The following is an 18,290-nucleotide window of genomic DNA, read 5'->3' on the forward strand; positions in this document are numbered from 1 at the left end:
GTGCGCCGGCGGGAGAGGCGAGACGGGCCGCGGCCCCTTTAAGGGCTTCACCTGTCGGATGCGGCCTGGCGGCGCCGCGCGACCCGGAAGCGGAAGCGCTGGCGGGCGCGGCGGGGGGGTCGGCCGGAAGTGGCGGCCGCGCGGGGAACGATGCCGCTGCCCGTCCAGGTCTTTAACTTGCAGGTACGGGGCAGCCGCCCCTGGGAGCGTCGCCCCGCCGGGGGCCGCGCGGCCGCGTTCGGCGTCCCTCCCGCGCGGTGTCCGCCGGCGCGGCCCGGCGCGGCCCTGCCCGGCCGCCGCCCCCGGGTGGCGCGGCGCGGCCTTCCCCTCCGGAGCCGCTCCCGGCCGTCCCGGGCCCTTGCTCGCCCTTCCGCCGAGCCCGCCCGTGTCGCTTCCGCCGCCGTTGGCGAGGGGCAGCGCCCCGCCGAGCGTCCTCCGGCAGCCGCAGCGGGCCCCTTGCTCGATTTTCGCGTTGTCCGCGCCGTAGGTAGGGCTCGGGCAGCAGAGGGGGTGCGGCGAGGTGGCGGAGGGAGAGGAGCCGAGCGTCTGCGGTGCTGGGGACGCCGCAGGAGCCCGGAGCGGGTCGGTGTAGCGAGCCTGGCCGCTCAGTGACCGCGCAGGGGATCCCTTTGCGGGTTAGTTGTTCCGCCCTTCAGCAGCCAGCGAGTGTTCTGTCAGGGCGCGAGCGTGCGGAGGGTTGGGGCAGGGTGAGGGATAGTTCAGCATCCGGCTCAGCCAGTCAGTGACAGCTCCTTGCCCTGCCCGCTCCAGCAGCGGGTCAGGCCTCTCCCGAGTAGAGCGAGACGCTCCAGCCCGAGTCTCTGCTTCTCAGCTTGTAGGAGGCCTTAGGAGGTACCTTCCAGCAGGGCGCACTTCTGGGCTCAGGAAATCTTGGGGAGAGCGCGATATTTTATTTGCTTTGTGAGTAGTTCTTAATTAAGCCTTGCGTCTTCCTTCCAAAATAGAGTTTGCTTCAGAACGTTTGAGTCTGTGTCTCGCAGTGGGACTTCCAGCCCACTTGTGCTTTTCCTTGTCTGGGAGTTAAGAGCAGCGCAGAGCGCTGCCTGCCAGCATAGCAGGACACAGGTCGTTCTGCTCCACCAGCTGGAGTTACTCGTCGTTCCTGTAATGCTGATTTTGACAGAGTCCATCTCGGGTTTTTGGTATGGTAGACTAACACAGCCTAAAAAAAGCAACCCTGACACTTAGTGTTTATGATACAAGAAAAAAGATAAGGTAGATAAAAACAGAGAAGGTAATGGTCTCCATATATGGCTACTTCAGGGGCTTTATGCACGTTTTTCCTGAGAGGTGATCTGGGCAATCAAGAGTCCTTTGCACCCTCCCTCGCTCTCCTTCATGCGGAGACTAACAAACTAGGAAACAGACTTTTATATGCTTTACTTGCTTTTACTTCAGATTTTGGGAGATTTCATGTCAGGGTTGAGATATGTGCATATTTGGTATGTATGAGTCCGCGAAAGAATAAACAGGCTGTGGGTGAATACAAGATACATCAATTTTTAGAATGAAGAAAGGCAGATCTACCTTATTCCTCACGAAAAACACCAACACAACCCAACCTCCTCCCCTTCTTTGATTTCTTTGCAGATAGAAAAATCAATAAAAACATGGAATTAATTGCAGAGGGGGGGGGGGCAAGGTGGTTGGCATTTTTGTTCTTTCTAAGGTCCCCTCATGCAATTTACCCCAAATCAGGTGTTGCTTATGGTAACATCTGCATGTGTTCGGCATTTTATAAGAAGATATTCAGCTTGATTTTTGTGATAGCATGCCAGTTTTACTTGTGGGACTGCATAGTAAATTGGTTTTAAATGGGAACACGCACAGGCATTGCATTGATGCAGTTGTACTGAGGTGATTGTAGTGGTGTGTTCCTTGTGTGGTTCAAACCAGTGCAGGATATACTGGGAGGATAAAATTCTGTTGTTCCTGAAAAAGAAAATCTACCTAAACAGTTGGACTCAGATAACTACAGTAGAATAGTTCAACTGATGGGAAATTTTTGCAGTGCAGATAATTTTTTCCTCAGTATTTGTTAGAAACTATGGCATTGCCATTCTGCATTCTGTTCTTTACATTTTTTAATACTTTAAAAAGTATTATGTAGTATGTATAGTTAGTAGTATGTAACAGTTGTCATGTCCTGTCCTGTCCCGTGTCCTGTCGTGTGTGTGTCCCGTCCCCCCCCGCATTACTTTTAAGCATTAAAGCACCTTTGAAAGGTCCTGGTGAGTTTTTTGGGTACTTTTTGAGTTTTGGAGGTTTTTGAGCTGAGTGTCAATGCCTGCTCTAGCTCAAGGAAGAGAAATGGAATGTCATTTGGAATTGAGCATGCATGCCTGAGATACTTTCTAGAATCAGACTTACTGACCCCCTTCACTTTCTTGTTTGATGATTTACCAGACAAAATAAAACACTCTCTGTGAATGCTGAGCCTTAGTGCTGTTTGTGTTAGACAAAACATCATGTAGAGTAGTGGTGTTGCTCGAGAAAAATCCTAAACATGTCTAAATACTGAGGAGTGTTTTTTCATTTTTGAAATTTAATGCGTATTTAAGCAAGTCCTTAATAGATCGATTCACATAGTTGTTTCCTGCTCAAATGAAATAAGCTACTTCTGACCTCATTTTGCTCTTCTAGGGTGCAGTAGAGCCGATGCAGATTGACGTAGATCCACAAGAAGACCAGCAAAATGCACCTGATATCAACTACGTGGTGGAGAACCCCACTCTGGTACGTGCTGGTTGAGGGCCAGTGGGTTACAGTGCTTGGGCATGGCCTCTGCCTTTAAGGTTTTTGAAGAACTCTCTCATTTTACTCCTTGTCAAATTGTTATTTAGAGATTAAGAGATTTTGTTCAAAGCAAGGTGGGGTGAGAATAGCAGTGAGCTCTTCTGTAGCTCCGTGTCACGTACCGACCTCTGCTCCACCTTCGCAGATCAAGAAGGAATTCCTGTTTGTGACTTGCTGCCTGTTTGACGGTTTCCCTTCTGAAATAGTTTCGTCCATCTCTGATTATTTACGGAGACATCATTCCTTCATTTTGAGGCTTGTTTGTTGAGGACTGAGGCTCAGGTGCTTTACGTATGTAATTAGGATAGAATTCTTCCATTGTTTGATCCTCTAGAGACTGGCTAAAACACAGAGCTCTGGAGTTATACAGGCTGTATTTGCTTATTTTTAGTTTCTTCAATTTTTAGTTAACGGTTTGAGATTCTGGCCAATTTTTTATGTATCAGCTCAGTAACAGTGAGAGATGGGTGTTGCAGAAGAGAACAAAAATGTTAATTGGAAAAAGTTAAAGCGACATTAAAATTGCAAAGTAAAGCATTCAGTTAGGAAGGTTTAATTTGTTCCTCTTGTCCCCGTACCTTATAGCTGTTGTCAGATGGTTATTCACTGTTTATTGCACAGCTCTCTTTTTTTGTTTGGTTGGTTGTCTTGGGGGTTTTTGTTGCTTTTGTTTTTTTCAGCATATGAGCTGATACCTTGTTTGATTTCAGTTCAGTTCTGTTCTGAAGCTAGAGTGAAGAAGCGATCATGTTGTGACCTTTATGTCTTTGTTATTTTGTTATTGTATAACTGCATCTAAGTGTTCCACAGAAATTGGCAATTTTCTTTTCACCGTAACTGATGTGAAGGACCATAATTCCCCTTTGACATGCAAAATGCTGAGGAATAAGGTGAGATTACTCAGTGATTTCAGGAGTTTCCAGGATTTCAGCAAGGATATCCTTGCACTGAATCAGGCAAGAATCATGTTAGAAGATGCTACTGTGGCATCTATAGTGGTGTCTTAATGTAGACACAGAGGTGAGTGAGTGGGACAGGACGCATTTTGAATGTGGACAGGCAACCCGAATCTGGTGTTTCCTGCTGCCTGAATGCTTGACTTTGCCCGGAACATTCTGCTGTGCTTGTCTGCATGTCTACTTATGCCTCCAGGAAATCTCCCTGCAATGCCATATCATACCTTTACTAGACATTTTGTGTTCCTCTTCTCCCCCACTCCACCCCAAGCCTTAAGATCTGTTAAGTGTTCGGAATTTAAACTTCAGATCCTTCCTCAAGAGTAAGAGACCCGTTTGTTCTCAGAGGAGATGTTTGAAGAAATCAGTATGAGCGAAAGAATGCAAACTATCACATGGAAACTATTTTTCAGGGAAAAACTATATCTGGAATGGTTGTCTGGTTTAGAAAACTTCAGCTGAAATGATGGAGTCTTGACAAAATTATTAGCAGGTGATACAACCAGTGATTAAAGTGGGTGAGCTGATTGGCCTTAACAGATAGCATCTCAGTTGACGTAAAAAAGGCAAACTGTAACGTACTGCATATTGCTGAGGAAATTAATAACTTTTGAAGAAAGCAGAAATGGAATAATCTTACCTTGTTTTTTCTTTGTCTGAGTCACGTTGCCCTCCGTGAAGGGCTCAGGACTGCAGGAGAGCCTGTGCCAGTCCCAGTGTACAGGCCTGATCCAGTGCTGCCCTCTTCGCCTTCCAAGCCCGGGCTTTGTTTGCAGGATTTGGAGCAGTACGCGTCCAGCTACAGCGGTCTGATGCGAATTGAGCGCCTGCAGTTCATTGCTGATCACTGCCCACAGCTGCGGGTGGAAGCTCTCAAGATGGCGCTGTCATTTGTCCAGAGAACTTTCAATGTTGACGTGTACGAAGAAATCCACAGAAAGTTGTCTGAGGCTACCAGGTACTACGAGGTGATGGGAACCTGGGGGGCTCTTTTGACTAAGACCGATACGCTGCAGCGTGTTCCTTATGCAGATTGTCTTTGCCCTTAGAATGTGTCTGTCTAGGCCTAAGGTCTCATGGTTTTTTAAAAGTTTAGACACAGAAGACATTATCTCAGTCTGAAGTCTTGGTATTTTGAAAGGCTACAGGTGGATACTGAGGAGAGTTTAGTCCTTGCAACTGCTTCAAATATTAATGAACACAGTTATCTTTCCTTAGGTAGATTGTGGAGGTGAAGCCTCTTCTAGATGCTCATGTGTTCATAAATTAAAACCTTATCTAACTGTTAGCCTTGGTTTGGATGTTGGTTTTTTTTTCCCTGCCTAACACGTTTGCTGCTAAGGGTACCCTGTGACACTTCACTTACCCGTCCAGGCTTCCCCTCTGTGTGTTATTTTTGTTGCTCTGTGCACGGGTTGATTTCCTGTCTGGTTTGCCCTGGCAGTCTTTGCCCTGTATGTGTGACCGTAGGTTCATTGCTTCCTCCTGTGTGAAAAGGACTGTTGGCAAAAAAACCTGCAAACAAAAAGCCAAAAAAACTTGGAGGGTTTAAAATACTGGAAAGTGAGTTCAGGGCAAGTAGATTTGTTGATCTGAGCTGGATGTAAAAATAAGTCGGATAGTACCTGTACGGTGTGGCTTTGCTCCCAGGCCGTTGCAGTACAGCTGGGGAGAGAACATGTGCACCCTGTGTCCCACGCAGGGGTGTTTGACTGAATTCAGTGACTCTGAGTACTTCTGTAGAGGGTAATAATTCATTGCAGTACTGCTACTAACTTACTTTCAATTGATTTATAGAGCGGGTTGTTTCTTTAAAATTAGCAATGACTTGCTTGTTAATAAAATACCTGCCAAAGATCTTTAGGATAATTTTGAGAAGAATTTGTAAACATCTGTGATGTTACTGTTTTCACTGGGAATCTTAGCAGTCTTTCTCTTTTTTCCCCACCATCCTTGTTTTTTCTTTGTTCTGTTTGTTAGGGTAACAGTGCCAGGTATTTAGCAGACCTCTGTTTTGAAAAGTTTGCAGCATAACAGCCTCATCCAAGCGCTTTCCTTTCAGAGAACTGCAGAATACACCTGATGCTGTCCCTGATAGTGGAATTGAACCCCCTCCTCTTGACACAGCTTGGGTTGAAGCTACACGCAAAAAAGCTCTTCTCAAACTGGAGAAACTCGACACAGATCTGAAAAATTACAAAGGGAACTCCATCAAGGAGAGTATCAGGTGAGATGCAGAAGGCTCTGCTGGAGCAAGGAAGAGCATTTTGCTCCTCCAGGCACCTAACACAGGATGTCACCTGCATTCAGTGCCTTAGGTCAGTGTGTTGAGTTACTTGTTTGGAACAAGCTGACTGTGTCTCTTTCCGAGCACACAGTTCATTGGTATTTTAATTCCTGTGCTCCAGGAGAGGCCATGATGACTTAGGTGATCATTACCTTGACTGTGGGGACCTCAGCAACGCTCTCAAGTGTTACTCGCGAGCCCGTGATTACTGCACCAGTGCTAAGCATGTTATCAACATGTGTCTCAATGTCATCAAGGTAGGAAGGAGGGTTTGCAGGAAATGGTACCTGGTGTTTCTGATACCTGCTGTAACGGCCACCTGTACTTTGCTCTGGTTACACCACTGGTGTCTGCAGTGATACTGCTCGTCTAGGTAACACCATATATCCGTGCCTGTCTCTGGCTCTCTACAGGTCAGTGTCTACCTCCAGAATTGGTCTCATGTTCTGAGCTATGTAAGCAAGGCTGAGTCTACACCAGAAATTGCAGAAGTAAGGTCCTGCTTTTTAACTTGCATGGGTTTTCCCTTTGTTTTCTGTCTCCAAAATTTGTAAAACGATTTCTTCCTTTTCCCATTTACGGCTTGCTCCCTATAAGACCCCCTTCTTCCCCAAATCCAGCCTCCTTGGCTGCTGTGCTGTTCCTTTTGAGATTCATTGTTGTTTTTCTCCCATGATACATGTGTAGAAAAGTGGAACTCATGGTAAAAGCAGAGAGACTTCCCATCCTCAATTCTTGCCCTATTTCCCAAGAGAAATAAGAGGAAGTTATCTTGCTGTTGATATTCGCGAGCTAACTATTAGGGTGAAATGTCCCAAGGACAGCTGTCATCATAATGGGTTTCGTACTGCTCGCTCACTACTGCTTTTTTTATCCTTTAGCAAAGAGGAGAAAGAGACAGCCAGACACAAGCAATTCTCACCAAACTGAAATGTGCAGCAGGTGAGTGAATCCTTCAGCTTCCCGCACTGTCTGCCCATCTTTCTGCCTGTTAGCTGACCCTAGGGCTCCTTGGCAACAGTGTGTGCTTGGCTTATTTTTTTCTCTCAGATTTGGCAGACTTTGTATTTTCTCACCAGAAATGCAAAATTTAATAAAGCTGATGAGATGGAACTGCTGACTTGTTTTTGCCATTTCTTTCACCCAAGTTTCTTCAGAGAGGGTGCCAGCGTGAGGCAATGCTACTGCCCAGGACTCTCATTTCACTTTGATAGTGAAGGCACTAGCAACCATGTGGGGGCCTGTCTGCTCCTCAGATTTTGCGATTTCTCCTAATTTGTATGCCATCATAAACAAAGGACTAACTTTCTCTGGTTCCTAGGCTTGGCTGAACTAGCTGCTCGGAAGTACAAACAGGCCGCAAAGTGCTTCTTGTTGGCATCATTTGATCACTGTGATTTCCCTGAGGTGAGGACCAGGAGGGAGCTGTGTGCAGGTCTTGGAGGGGATATAATTCTTCTAAGTCTTAGGTTGTAAAATTCAGATATTGTAGGTATTCTCACATCACTTCTATATAGTTTGGTGGTGCTGTGAACCACGTGTGTGGTGGTTTTTTTTTTTAGAAAAAGTCTGTTCTTGAGTCCTCTAAATGATCTACTCTAGATCACGTAGAAGTTGCCTGTGAGATTTGTGTACTTGTGTAGCTCAGTCAAAAGACTGGCTGTTGGGAGTGGTTTCTGCTCCTTAGCAGTGGACAGTCACTCCCTGGGCTCTGGGTGAACGCCTGAGAGCATGCTGTGTGGTTCTGGGGTAATTCCAACCTTCTGCCACTTTAGTAGTCAGTGAAGCTTTCTCTCTCTCTCTAGTTGTTGTCTCCTAGCAACGTGGCTGTCTATGGTGGTCTCTGTGCCCTTGCTACCTTTGACCGCCAGGAACTGCAGCGAAATGTGATCTCCAGCAGGTGAGTGATGCCCTGAGGAGTCTCTGTGTGCTGGACCTCTGCTGGGACACGGGGCTTTGGCTGAGAGTGAATTCTGGCAGGAGGAATAGCTTGCTCATACAGAAGAGAAAGAATCACTGAGCCGTAGTTTGGCTTTGGCGTTGATGTTCCACTGCCTACAATGCAGTGGTTAATCACAGCTGAAATTTTAGTGGTATAACAGAAGTTTCCAACCCAGGTCTGATCCAACATGTACGTAGCCCAATCTTCTACCTCCATCAGCAGTCCATATCAGATATTAAATCAGAGGGATAGAGCCCCACAGAAGGCAGCTGTGAGATCATTTGCCTTCACATTACCACTTGTTCTGGTGTATGTTAATTGTATTATTACAATTTAGTTGTTTATACATCTTGCAGAGTAATTTCTGACACATACAATGTCAAGACAATTACAGCCTTTGGGAGAAAACGGGTGTTTGTTTGTCATAGATTCAGCTATGGTGATACTGAATTCCTGGCAGCTAAGTGTATGGAAGCACTAATTTGAAGTTGATGCAGAAAAAGGGTTGTTACCCTGACTTTTTTATTGGCTGATTCATGGGGTGAGATCCCAAGGTTTAGGAATCTGTGATGGAGAATTGGGAGACTGCTGAGAAAGCGTGTGCATCCCGAAGATCCCCCACGCTGACCGCAGGCTGTTTTCCTGAGACAGCTGTGTGCTCAACCAACCCATGGCATGCTGGACTTAGTGCAGGCTGTGCTTTGAAAGGGAATACAGAGCTGGCCAGCACAGGCTACAGTGCATGCACAGATGTGCCCTATGCTTTCTGCGGGTACATCCTGGTTTTGACCTATTCCCACTCATTTTTTTGTTTTGTGTGGACTGCTTGGTTTGTCAAAAGTCTCTTGCCTTCTTTCATCACAGCTCTGATGCTGTGCTGCATCTCTCTTGTGTTCCAGGTTCCCAGCTCTGCTGAAAATGGTCCTTTAGACCATTTTCTAACAGACCCAATCTGGTCTGTTAGAAAGTAAATTCTTGGAATCTTCAGATGATAGTGGGAGTTTGTAACCTTGCAGCTTGGAGTGATGGGGTTGGGGAATCAAACTGGCGGGTCCCGGTGTCTGATCATGGCCATCTTTATCTGTAGCTCCTTCAAATTGTTTCTGGAGCTGGAGCCACAGGTTCGTGACATCATCTTCAAGTTTTATGAATCTAAATATGCTTCATGCCTGAAGATGCTGGATGAAATGAAGGTGAGTTGCAGGGAAGCAGTGCAGAACAGACCCTAGAAGTTCCCTTTCCCTTCATCTAGCCTTTTGTGAGAAGCAGTAACTGTTAAAAGTGGCTACTAAGAGTGTTCAGCTCCTCTGTGTCTTCTGTCTCCTGATGTGGTGAATGGAAACTGGGAGTAGTTTATCAGCAGAAGGTGAAAAGAAACTTTAAAAAATGTATTGCTAGTTCTTTTATGGATTCTAGTTTTATGGCATTGTATTGCTGGAGTGTAATATCCTCAGTGTTTAAGTATATATACGTATATGTTTCAGAACATAGGAATAATATATTTTTCCAGGCTGCTTCTCAGCTTCTGATGTGTTGTTTTTGCACAGGACAACCTGCTGCTGGATATGTACCTTGCACCTCACGTCAGGACACTCTATACTCAGATTCGAAATCGTGCCCTTATCCAGGTAATTGTTCCTGTAATCCGAGAGGTGGATGAGCAGTCACATAGGCCATCTCTTTGTAATTGCTTTGCCCGTGGTTTTTCAGAGGGCGGGGGAGTACACTTGGCAACTGAATGTTTTCTTCTTCCCAGTACTTCAGCCCCTATGTGTCGGCAGATATGCGCAAGATGGCTACTGCTTTTAATACCACGGTGGCTGCTCTGGAGGATGAACTTACTCAGCTGATCCTGGAGGGGCTAATCAATGCCAGAATAGACTCTCACAGTAAGGTGAGTGCATCTGAACCACAGACTGTAGCCTGAACAGCTGTACTAAGAGTAGAAACTCTGCGTTCCTGGGACACTGCAGCTGTGTTCACCTGTTGCGACGGGAGTTTTCGCTGGGGCTGGATCTGTGATTAAGCTTGAACGCCGTGATCCCTTAGCTTTGCTCCCTTACCCAGAAAGGGCTTTCTGCTGGGGAACCCTGTCACAGCTCCGGTGTGCAGTTCTCTCTATTGCTTACAGATTCTTTATGCTCGAGATGTAGATCAGCGCAGCACAACTTTTGAGAAGTCTTTACTAATGGGCAAAGAGTTTCAGCGCCGTGCCAAAGCGATGATCCTGCGAGCTGCAGTCCTGCGCAACCAGATACATGTCAAGGTGAGGGCCTGTGAAAGGTGGACTTTTAGTGTTAAGATTTGAATTTTATTTTTAACTGAAACTATAAAAGTTGGTGAATTGAAGATTCTGGAGGGGGATGAATTTATTGTGCTCATGACTGGACAGATTCTTACAATACTAAATACGTAAGGAGCAAGCGTTTCTAGCCAACACGTTGACCTGCTTGTACAACACAAAGGACATTTCCTTTGAAGTTTATGTGCTTGGGTGGATTCTAACTCATTCATTCCAACTAATTCTTTGTGCACATATCTTTTATCTCATCAAAACAAAGTTTGTTTGAAGTAATTTTTTTAGTAGAGGAAGTAAAAAATGCATGACTTGCTTTGAGTATTCCTTCTAGGATGCAGTTCCAAAAGGATGCCCTTAGGGAGGATAGGCCATCTGCTCAGAACATGTGAAATTCTCTAGTGTATTAATCTCTGTGATAACTAAATGCCAGATAGGATTCAGCTTCTGGGGCCAACAGCACCTTGTACGTAGTAAATAAGAGTGGCTTAAAAGTTCTGGCTTGCCTTTTTTAGGAACAGTTCCTGTGAACTGCAACTATAGGAGTTGTAAACACAAAGCTTTTGCAAAGCCATCGTTATTTATGAGTTGGGGGTGTGCTCTCCTGCTGCTCCTACCCTGCTGTGCTTCACCGGTGCTTCATTTGGTCTCTCAGGAAGCGCTCTGCAGGATATTTACACATCACTAACTAGGATGTGTTCTGGTCTTGTTGCAGTCTCCTCCGAGAGAAGGTAGCCAAGGGGAGCTTACTCCAGCTAACAGCCAGTCCAGGATGAGCACCAACATGTGAAAAACTTCGTGCACTACCAAAAGAAATCGTCCCTCCAGGACTGTACCCAGTGTCTCACCCACTAACTGCTGAGCTTCACAAACTATCCCTGTCTCCCTCACTTCTTGCTTGGATTGAGAGGGTCAGGGCTGATGGTGGATGAATATTCCAATGACTTCAATTCTCCTTGAAAAGAAATTCTTTCTAAAAACAGCATCCCTGCAGTGGGTCATTATTTCAGTTTTGGTAGAACATCTTCCTCCACTCTCCTGCTTCCACCACTCCATAAAGAGCTGTCAGGTTATTATACAGACGCCGATTTGAGAGTTTTTCAGCTGCTATTAGTTTTCTTGTTTCAAAGCTGCAAAAATAGTTAGTGTTAAGTTGAATGGACAGGTATGATCTAAGATGAATTTTGCTGGCCTGAAAGTATTGCCTTGCTTCTGAGCAATGTTAAGCTTTCTGTTTATTGCAGATCTCACAGGTGCATTGCTCTTAATTATGGAGCTAGAATTCTGGTGGGAGAGAAGATGTCCTTTGAGAAGCTCTTAATGATTTTTCACCTACACCAGAAAACATGGCACTGCTTCCATGCGTTCAGTCACAGGCCTTTATTTTAGGGTGTTATGTTTACCTGGATCCAGGTTCTTTCTCTCTGGCCTCTGTTTTCAAAGACCTATTTCCCAGTGTGTTTCCCAGTTGTGCATGACCTGGCTTTGGGGTCCAGTGTTACCATAGCAGTGAATCTCTACTTCATCCAAATATTGCTGCTTGTCCAGTCTTAGCTGCCACAGTGTGTGATGGTTCCCAACATGTGCAACAGTTGCTTCTGGCAGCACGGGTAAATGCCATAAAATACCACTCGAGTCCTGTGGAAGAGCTGAAAGCAGCCAACCTAGGTGCCTGCTCTCTGTGTGCATTTATTCTGCTTTTCCTTTTATAAAGGGAAGAAAGGTGGCAGCCCAGGTCTGTGCGTGTTCTGTGATAATGAAAGGAGATGTGCACTGAATTTTCTGAAGTCACTGCTGCCTTGCGTTCATCTAATTCATGAGGCAAGCTCAGAATTTTGATCCAGCCCTGACTGGTCTGGCAACTGACTGCAGATGTTACTGTTAATGTGTTCATGCTTTTTTTTTTTTTTTTTTTTTTTTTAATGTTATATCTAGTGCATTAAACAGCAGGATTAAAAAGCTTCTGAGTATTTGGAGTTTTGTGTTAAAGATGGGGTTTAGGAATCTTGATCTCAAGCTGTTGATTTTTTGCTAAGCTTGATGGTGTTTCGTAGGCCGTTGTATTTTGCTTTCTGATCTGGTTGGAGATGTAGCTTGGATGAACTGTGAAGAAAGTGTAATTTGAGGGAATGCTCGAACCGCAAGATTCCTGGACTGCGTTTGCACGGCTGCTGAATTGCAACAGTGCTCTCTCCCCCTGGCTTTCGTGCTTTTTATGACTTAGGTGCTGAAAATGGGAGCAATAGTTTCTGTGAGGTCTTTTGTTAAATGTCTTCCATTTGGCATGGAAAAGTTCTCCCATTTTTGAGGGGGAGAAAGAGAGAGCTAGTTAATGACAAACTTGTGAGTCAGGCATCACCAATGGCCAGTTTAGTGAGACAGGCTAGTTGAGTGCTCAGGTAAATGCCTGCACATCCTTGTAGAAATGCTGGGAATGTAATTTTCATGCCTTCTGCTCATGCTGAAGGAAAGCCATTCGGTCCTATAATACTACTTAAACATTCTTGCTTTCTTCCTAAAATGGGCCACTGATACGATTTCGAAGGAAAAGATCTTGAGAAGGTGATTTTGCAACCCAGTTAAGTGCATCAGACCAGCTGGCTCTTCGCTTACGCACAGCTTCCACTGTCTTGGCCTGATCGGGTTACTGCTGTTCCCTCCTGGAGCCTTCTGCTGGGGGAGCCCCTTGTAGGCTGGGTGAGAGCCTCTGCCCCTCCAGACACCCCACGCGCCCGCTCGGGAGGCGTGCGAACCGCGTGGCCTTTGGCACTCAACGTGGAGCCCACGAGGTGGCAACAGCAGTTCCGAGCTCTTGCTGTGGCCCGAGGCGGTTCCGTCACTGGGGCAGAGGGATCAGTTCCTTCTCTCCGGACAACAATGCTTACAGCCTCTTCTGGACAGAGAGCATTTCTCTGTTTTAGTTCATTGGCAGTTCAAGCACAGTGTATGCTTTTGTATACAATTACTGGCATCTAACCCTTTCCTTTAGCCTGTGAAAGAAGCCGCCGTTGCTTTAGGATCTTGCAGATGTGAGTCAGGGCTGTCCAGGGATATTTCTGCTAGACATTGTTCAACGTCTGCTTCAGTCCTAACTCCTGCTGGTCCAAAAATCAGGAAATACAACACAGCATGGATATAGTTCTGTATAACTTGTAAGCAGCTTCCCCCAATGAAAGATTATCCTTACCTTAAATTTCTAAGTAATTTCCCAAGTAATAAATGGGAAAATAGTGAGTCACATAGAATGAATTTCCACTGATTCTCTGTGACCATGAAGGTAATTCAGTGGATGAAGTTTTATAGGATCTGTAGCATGTTGGTATGTTCAGAGGAACTTATTTAAGTGGATTTCATGAAATTGTGCAGCACCATTTTGTTGAGGAGGAAGGAGATGCCAGTGTTAAGCCATAAGTGATGGTGTCTTCATGCAGTGTAAATCCTGCTTTCTTTGTCTGACCTAGCTAGAATAAAGGAAAAACAGTTGGAAAGAACTGGGTTCTTTTGACAAAGGCAGTTTCAATTAGCACAACTAATTTTAGTGGTAATGTAGAAACTGCCATTATGAGATTTGTGTTAGAGTAGTTGGAGATGATTGGTAATTATCTGGCCAGAACTTGTCCAGCACAGTGGTTGTGTTGCTGGGATTTGCAGAGGGAGGTCTCCGAGAGGGGGACGTTGTGCCGTGGCTGCTGCTGTCAGAAAGGCTTCAGTGGATGAGGGAGAGGGGCAGAGCTCGGCCTGTGCCCTGTGCTGTGCATGTGGTCTGGACGTTGGTTTCTGCAACTCTGCCGTAACAGTCTTAGCATCACTTCCTAACTTAAGTGAAATGTCAGCAGACATTAATAATAAGGTATTATTTCTGATACGTGCAACGTAATATAAACTTTCAGAAAAACAAATGAGGAAAGTGTTAATAATAGCAGAAGTGCTTCTGACAAAGACCCATCGTGCATGGGTAGAAAGTGCTGGTCAAGCATTGTTGGTTTTTTTTTTAAGAGTAAAGTCTCAGCTAACTTAATTTGGCTATTCAAGGTTCTTAGGCCATTTTCTTCGTTACATGAAGCAGATGACAGTGGGGGAGCAGTGTGCTCCACAGGACAGTGCTCTTAGTATTCTCTTGTGCCACCCCCTTGTGAGAACTGAGACTAATACAGATCAGCATTTCAGTAGTCCAGCAGCTGTGAATTTGCAGTAGGGTGAAAAACACCAAACTGGCATGGAACCGAGTTCCGCTTATCTCTGATGCTGTTAGGAAATAGGGGGTGAGTTACTCTCGGCTTTGCAAATGTGCTTTGTACTTCAACGGGTATTACTTTGGCTTCTGCCTTCCTATGGATCTGTGAATTCCATTCAAGGTTTCATCGGGTCTGGGAGCACAACCTAGCTTTAGATCATCAGGCTAAATTAATTAGATAGGGAACAGAAACTGGCTAATAGTGTATGTCAACCTCTGAGAGAAACGTATGAGATCCAGAAGTTAGAAGTTTGGTGAATTCCTAATGCAGGTAAGGCAGCGTCTTGGCAGCAAAGGAATCATTCAAGCTTAGGCTTCAGTAGACTTATTAAAAGTATGAAAAGCTGCAGACTGAAGGGTAGCAGCATTAGCAAGAGATGGTCTAATTCAAACCAGAATTCAAGTGGCAAGGCTTGTAAATCTCTCTTTCACAGCAGACCAGGCTGGTAATCTTGTTGTCTTTGATCCCACAGGTTCCACCGTTCAGTTCTCTAATGCTTCTGCAGCTGTAGCTTTGACTGTTGTGCTCGGTGTGCCTGTAGTTTATGTGACTGTGAAGTCTATGTGTACATAAAGCTTGTACCCTGTAAATACATAATGAGATCAGGGTATTCAGTCTTTGTTGCAATGTAATTCTTTTTGTCTTTTTTTTTTTTTTTTTTTTTAATTCTCTGATATCTCATCTCATAAGCTGTTTGCCAGCTAAAGGCAGTTGGCTTTTTTTTTTGTGGTTGGGTGAACTATGACTACTTCTTCTTGTGTGCCTCTGAAAATGGATTTAGATCCAAGAATCCAATCTTCCTCACACCCAAAGACTGGGGATCATTTTCACCATCATTCTACATGCAGAACACTGTCTTTTCCTCCCCCTACTTCCATTAAAATTAAGTAGTATATACCTTCTTGAGGGCCTGTGAAACAGAAACAAAACAGGACATTACCTTGCTGAGCTGGCAAGGCTGCAATTTTTTGATTAGATATAAACAGGATAATTAGTATATTGCCTAGCCTGAAAGTAATCCCTAGTTAGTGTAGGTGCAGGTGTGCCCAGCATGAATGGCTCGGCTTCACTCGTGTTGTAATAGTGCCTCCTAATTCACAAGCATTGTTTGTTAAGAAATTGATACGCTGGTCACCTTTACCTTATTAATTGCAAGGTTAACATCTTCTCGAATGTCTGTTGGAAGTTCAGGTTGCAATTTTCTTTTCCATTGGTGTGGTGATTTGCAGTTAGATGTGCAGAGGGATTTGGTGGGTGAGGAGCTCTGCTGGGACGAGGGCGGCTGCACCTGTCTGTCTGTCTGCACGGCTGATCAAGGAAAGCTGTGGAAGAGGGAGTGGGGACAAACATGCCTTAAATACTAATTCTGTATAGAAATGTGTCCGGTTGGGATTCTCAAGTATAAGGCCCTTCCTGAATTCGGGAGCCTAAACCCAGCTTTGTCCGTTCTTCACGCCGGTAAGTAACTCTGTGGTGAGACTGTACCTGTGAGAGATGTGCTAAAATCCCACCGTCCCTGTCTCTCACGTAGCACCAGTCTGCTGCTGTGCTCTGACAGTGGGTGTTTCTCATGCAGATGCCTTTTCTGACTTTGTAGATCTGCTCTGGCACAGTAAGCAGAATGACTGAGCTTTCTGATGTTTTTGGGAAACTGTAAAACGGGGTCAGGTAAGCTATTTGAAATGCCATGATAATGAACGTTTGGCTTTTTATTAGAAGAGGGGCATTTCAAACAGACCAGGGAACTCTGAGTGTTTGACAGCTTTAAAGTGTGTGCCTGTGTGAGGGAAGAAGCGGATGATTTCCACAGGAGTGGGAGATGAGGTTTCAAACTCCTGTCTTTAAGTAAGGCAGAGAAGCACTTTTAAACTTGGCTCTCCCACACTGATCACTGGGCTCTTTGGTAAATGCCACACCCTTTCCCACCCCCTTGGTTTCTGTGCTAGTTCCAGTTCACAAGGCTAGCTGGAGTAACACCTACCAGCTTAGTGTCTGAACTTGATTTGAATACAAGGGTAGTCAGAAATGATGAAAGCAGCTGAAAGACTTGGTTAACAAGCTGATTAAGGTTGGAAGATGCTATTCCCAGAACATCATGGAAAATATTTTATTCAAGTAACAAGCAAGTGAAATGGGAAGACTCAGTAGGAATTTGAACTACTTTTATTGTTAAAATCTGTAGAAAGCCACAGCTAAATGTTAGGCAGGATTTAAGTTCAGCCTCCGAATGGATATGATGTTCTTACCTCTCACAGTCCCTCTAGAGGACTTGGTGTGAGTGAGTGGGAGCAGCTGGATAAAAGCTGGATTCTGACAAGTCTCCAAAGAGCCTGAAGATGTGTGTGATCGTGGGGTAGGGGAAGTGTCTGCAGAACAGCCTGGAAAATGGGAACACAGTTGAGAAGTGGGCACAAGGGTGAGTGGCATGGGGGTGGGCCAAGGCCTCTGCTGAGGCAGACACTGCAGACAGTGCTCTGCTTGGTGATGTGTTAACTTGCTGCTTGTGCTTCCAATGAGAACATTTCTCCGTGGATTGAATAAGTTGCTGGTAGTTTTGGGTGCTTTTCCAGGATACTGTTCCCGTCCATGTATGAACTTGTGACTGTAAACTATAACATAGTTTGTAATGCAGGTCAGGAAATATAAACTGATGTTGCCAGGGCTTGAGGGGGGTGTGTGTACACATGCCTGCATGAACACACACACACAACGCATGGAATGGTTTTTGAGAAGTCAAAAAATCATGTTAAAAATGGTTTAAAAATAATCAGGGCATGCTGTTATCTCCTGATTCCTGAAAGTGCTGTGTTTCTGTCATTAAAACAAAAAAAAAAATGTCTTGAGCACCTCTTTTGACTGGGGGGTGGGACGGGGATGGGTCTTCCCTGTTTTCAGAAGTGCATGGTGTTACATTTGCTTTCTGACCTTGGATGCACTTTTGATTTTTGGTTTATTACTGTTCAGTAAACTTTCTTTTCCAAGGCAAGGGCTCCTCTGCACTGAGAAGACACTGTGCCAGTGCTTTATGCAGACCTAGTCTTCTGGGTGCTGGGTGTCCTGTTCATTTTCTTTCTGACCCAGTGTAACTTCCAAAAGGGAGTATCTGACAAACCCTGACAGGCAGAGGAAGAATCTCTGCAATCAGGATTCCAGAAAAACCAGATGAAGCATCAAGGAAAAAAAACCCTAAAAGTCTCCCTCCTGGCTCCTGTCCTCCCAGTTGTGTTCAAAACAGTTATACCATGTTCAGCGTTGATACTAAATGACACATGATTTTAAATTTGTGTAAGGTGCACACCTAAGTCAGCTCCAATCTGTGGAAATTCTGTTGCACTGGCTGAACATAAGAAAGGTGGGCCACTTGCTAAACATTTTGTTGGCAAGGTGCTTGCTTTATTTGCTTACAAAACTGACAGCTCGACCACAACATAATTTCTTATTACTGGCCAGTACAGTGCTGCAGTAGTTAGAGAGAGGTTAGGTTGTGCACCAGCCTAGAATAAAATACAACAGAAAAGGCTAGTTAGGAATAAACCTGCCTCCCTGGAGGCAAATAGCCTGGCTTAAAACAAGCAGGGCATGCTCATAAACATATGCCAAAGCTCCTGATGGCCTGGGCTTGTGACGCAGAGGTCTGACTTGCTAGAAGCAGGTCCCTGGGACAGCGCTGTGGGTGGCACCTACACCCACCAGGCCCGATGCGCTCACAAGCGGCTTTAGAGGGGCAGGAATGGCTCAGGACACAGGCCAGGCATTC

The 18,290-nt window shown here is 45.2% G+C and overlaps 1 protein-coding gene across 5 annotated transcripts; it reads left to right on the plus strand.

Annotated features, from left to right (window-relative positions):
* Positions 1-20: 20 nt before the first annotated feature.
* On the plus strand, positions 21-17,355 carry GPS1 (G protein pathway suppressor 1). 5 transcript variants are annotated; one of them, XM_074922140.1, is made up of 14 exons: positions 21-183; positions 2,665-2,757; positions 4,550-4,741; positions 5,822-6,000; positions 6,182-6,317; positions 6,474-6,551; positions 6,942-7,002; positions 7,382-7,467; positions 7,866-7,960; positions 9,090-9,195; positions 9,550-9,630; positions 9,759-9,896; positions 10,134-10,268; positions 11,014-17,355. In XM_074922140.1, the coding sequence occupies exons 1-14, from the start codon at positions 151-153 to the stop codon at positions 11,086-11,088; spliced, it is 1,488 nt and encodes a 495-aa protein (XP_074778241.1). In that variant the 5' UTR covers positions 21-150; the 3' UTR covers positions 11,089-17,355. The 5 variants fall into 5 exon arrangements, with proteins under 5 accessions (XP_074778241.1, XP_074778242.1, XP_074778245.1 ...); XM_074922141.1 differs by having other exon boundaries at positions 4,550-4,731; positions 5,836-6,000; XM_074922144.1 differs by lacking the exon at positions 10,134-10,268.
* Positions 17,356-18,290: the final 935 nt, after the last annotated feature.

The sequence above is a fragment of the Athene noctua genome, chromosome 18 (assembly GCF_965140245.1).
Source record: "Athene noctua chromosome 18, bAthNoc1.hap1.1, whole genome shotgun sequence".
NCBI classification, from domain to species: Eukaryota; Metazoa; Chordata; class Aves; order Strigiformes; family Strigidae; genus Athene; species Athene noctua.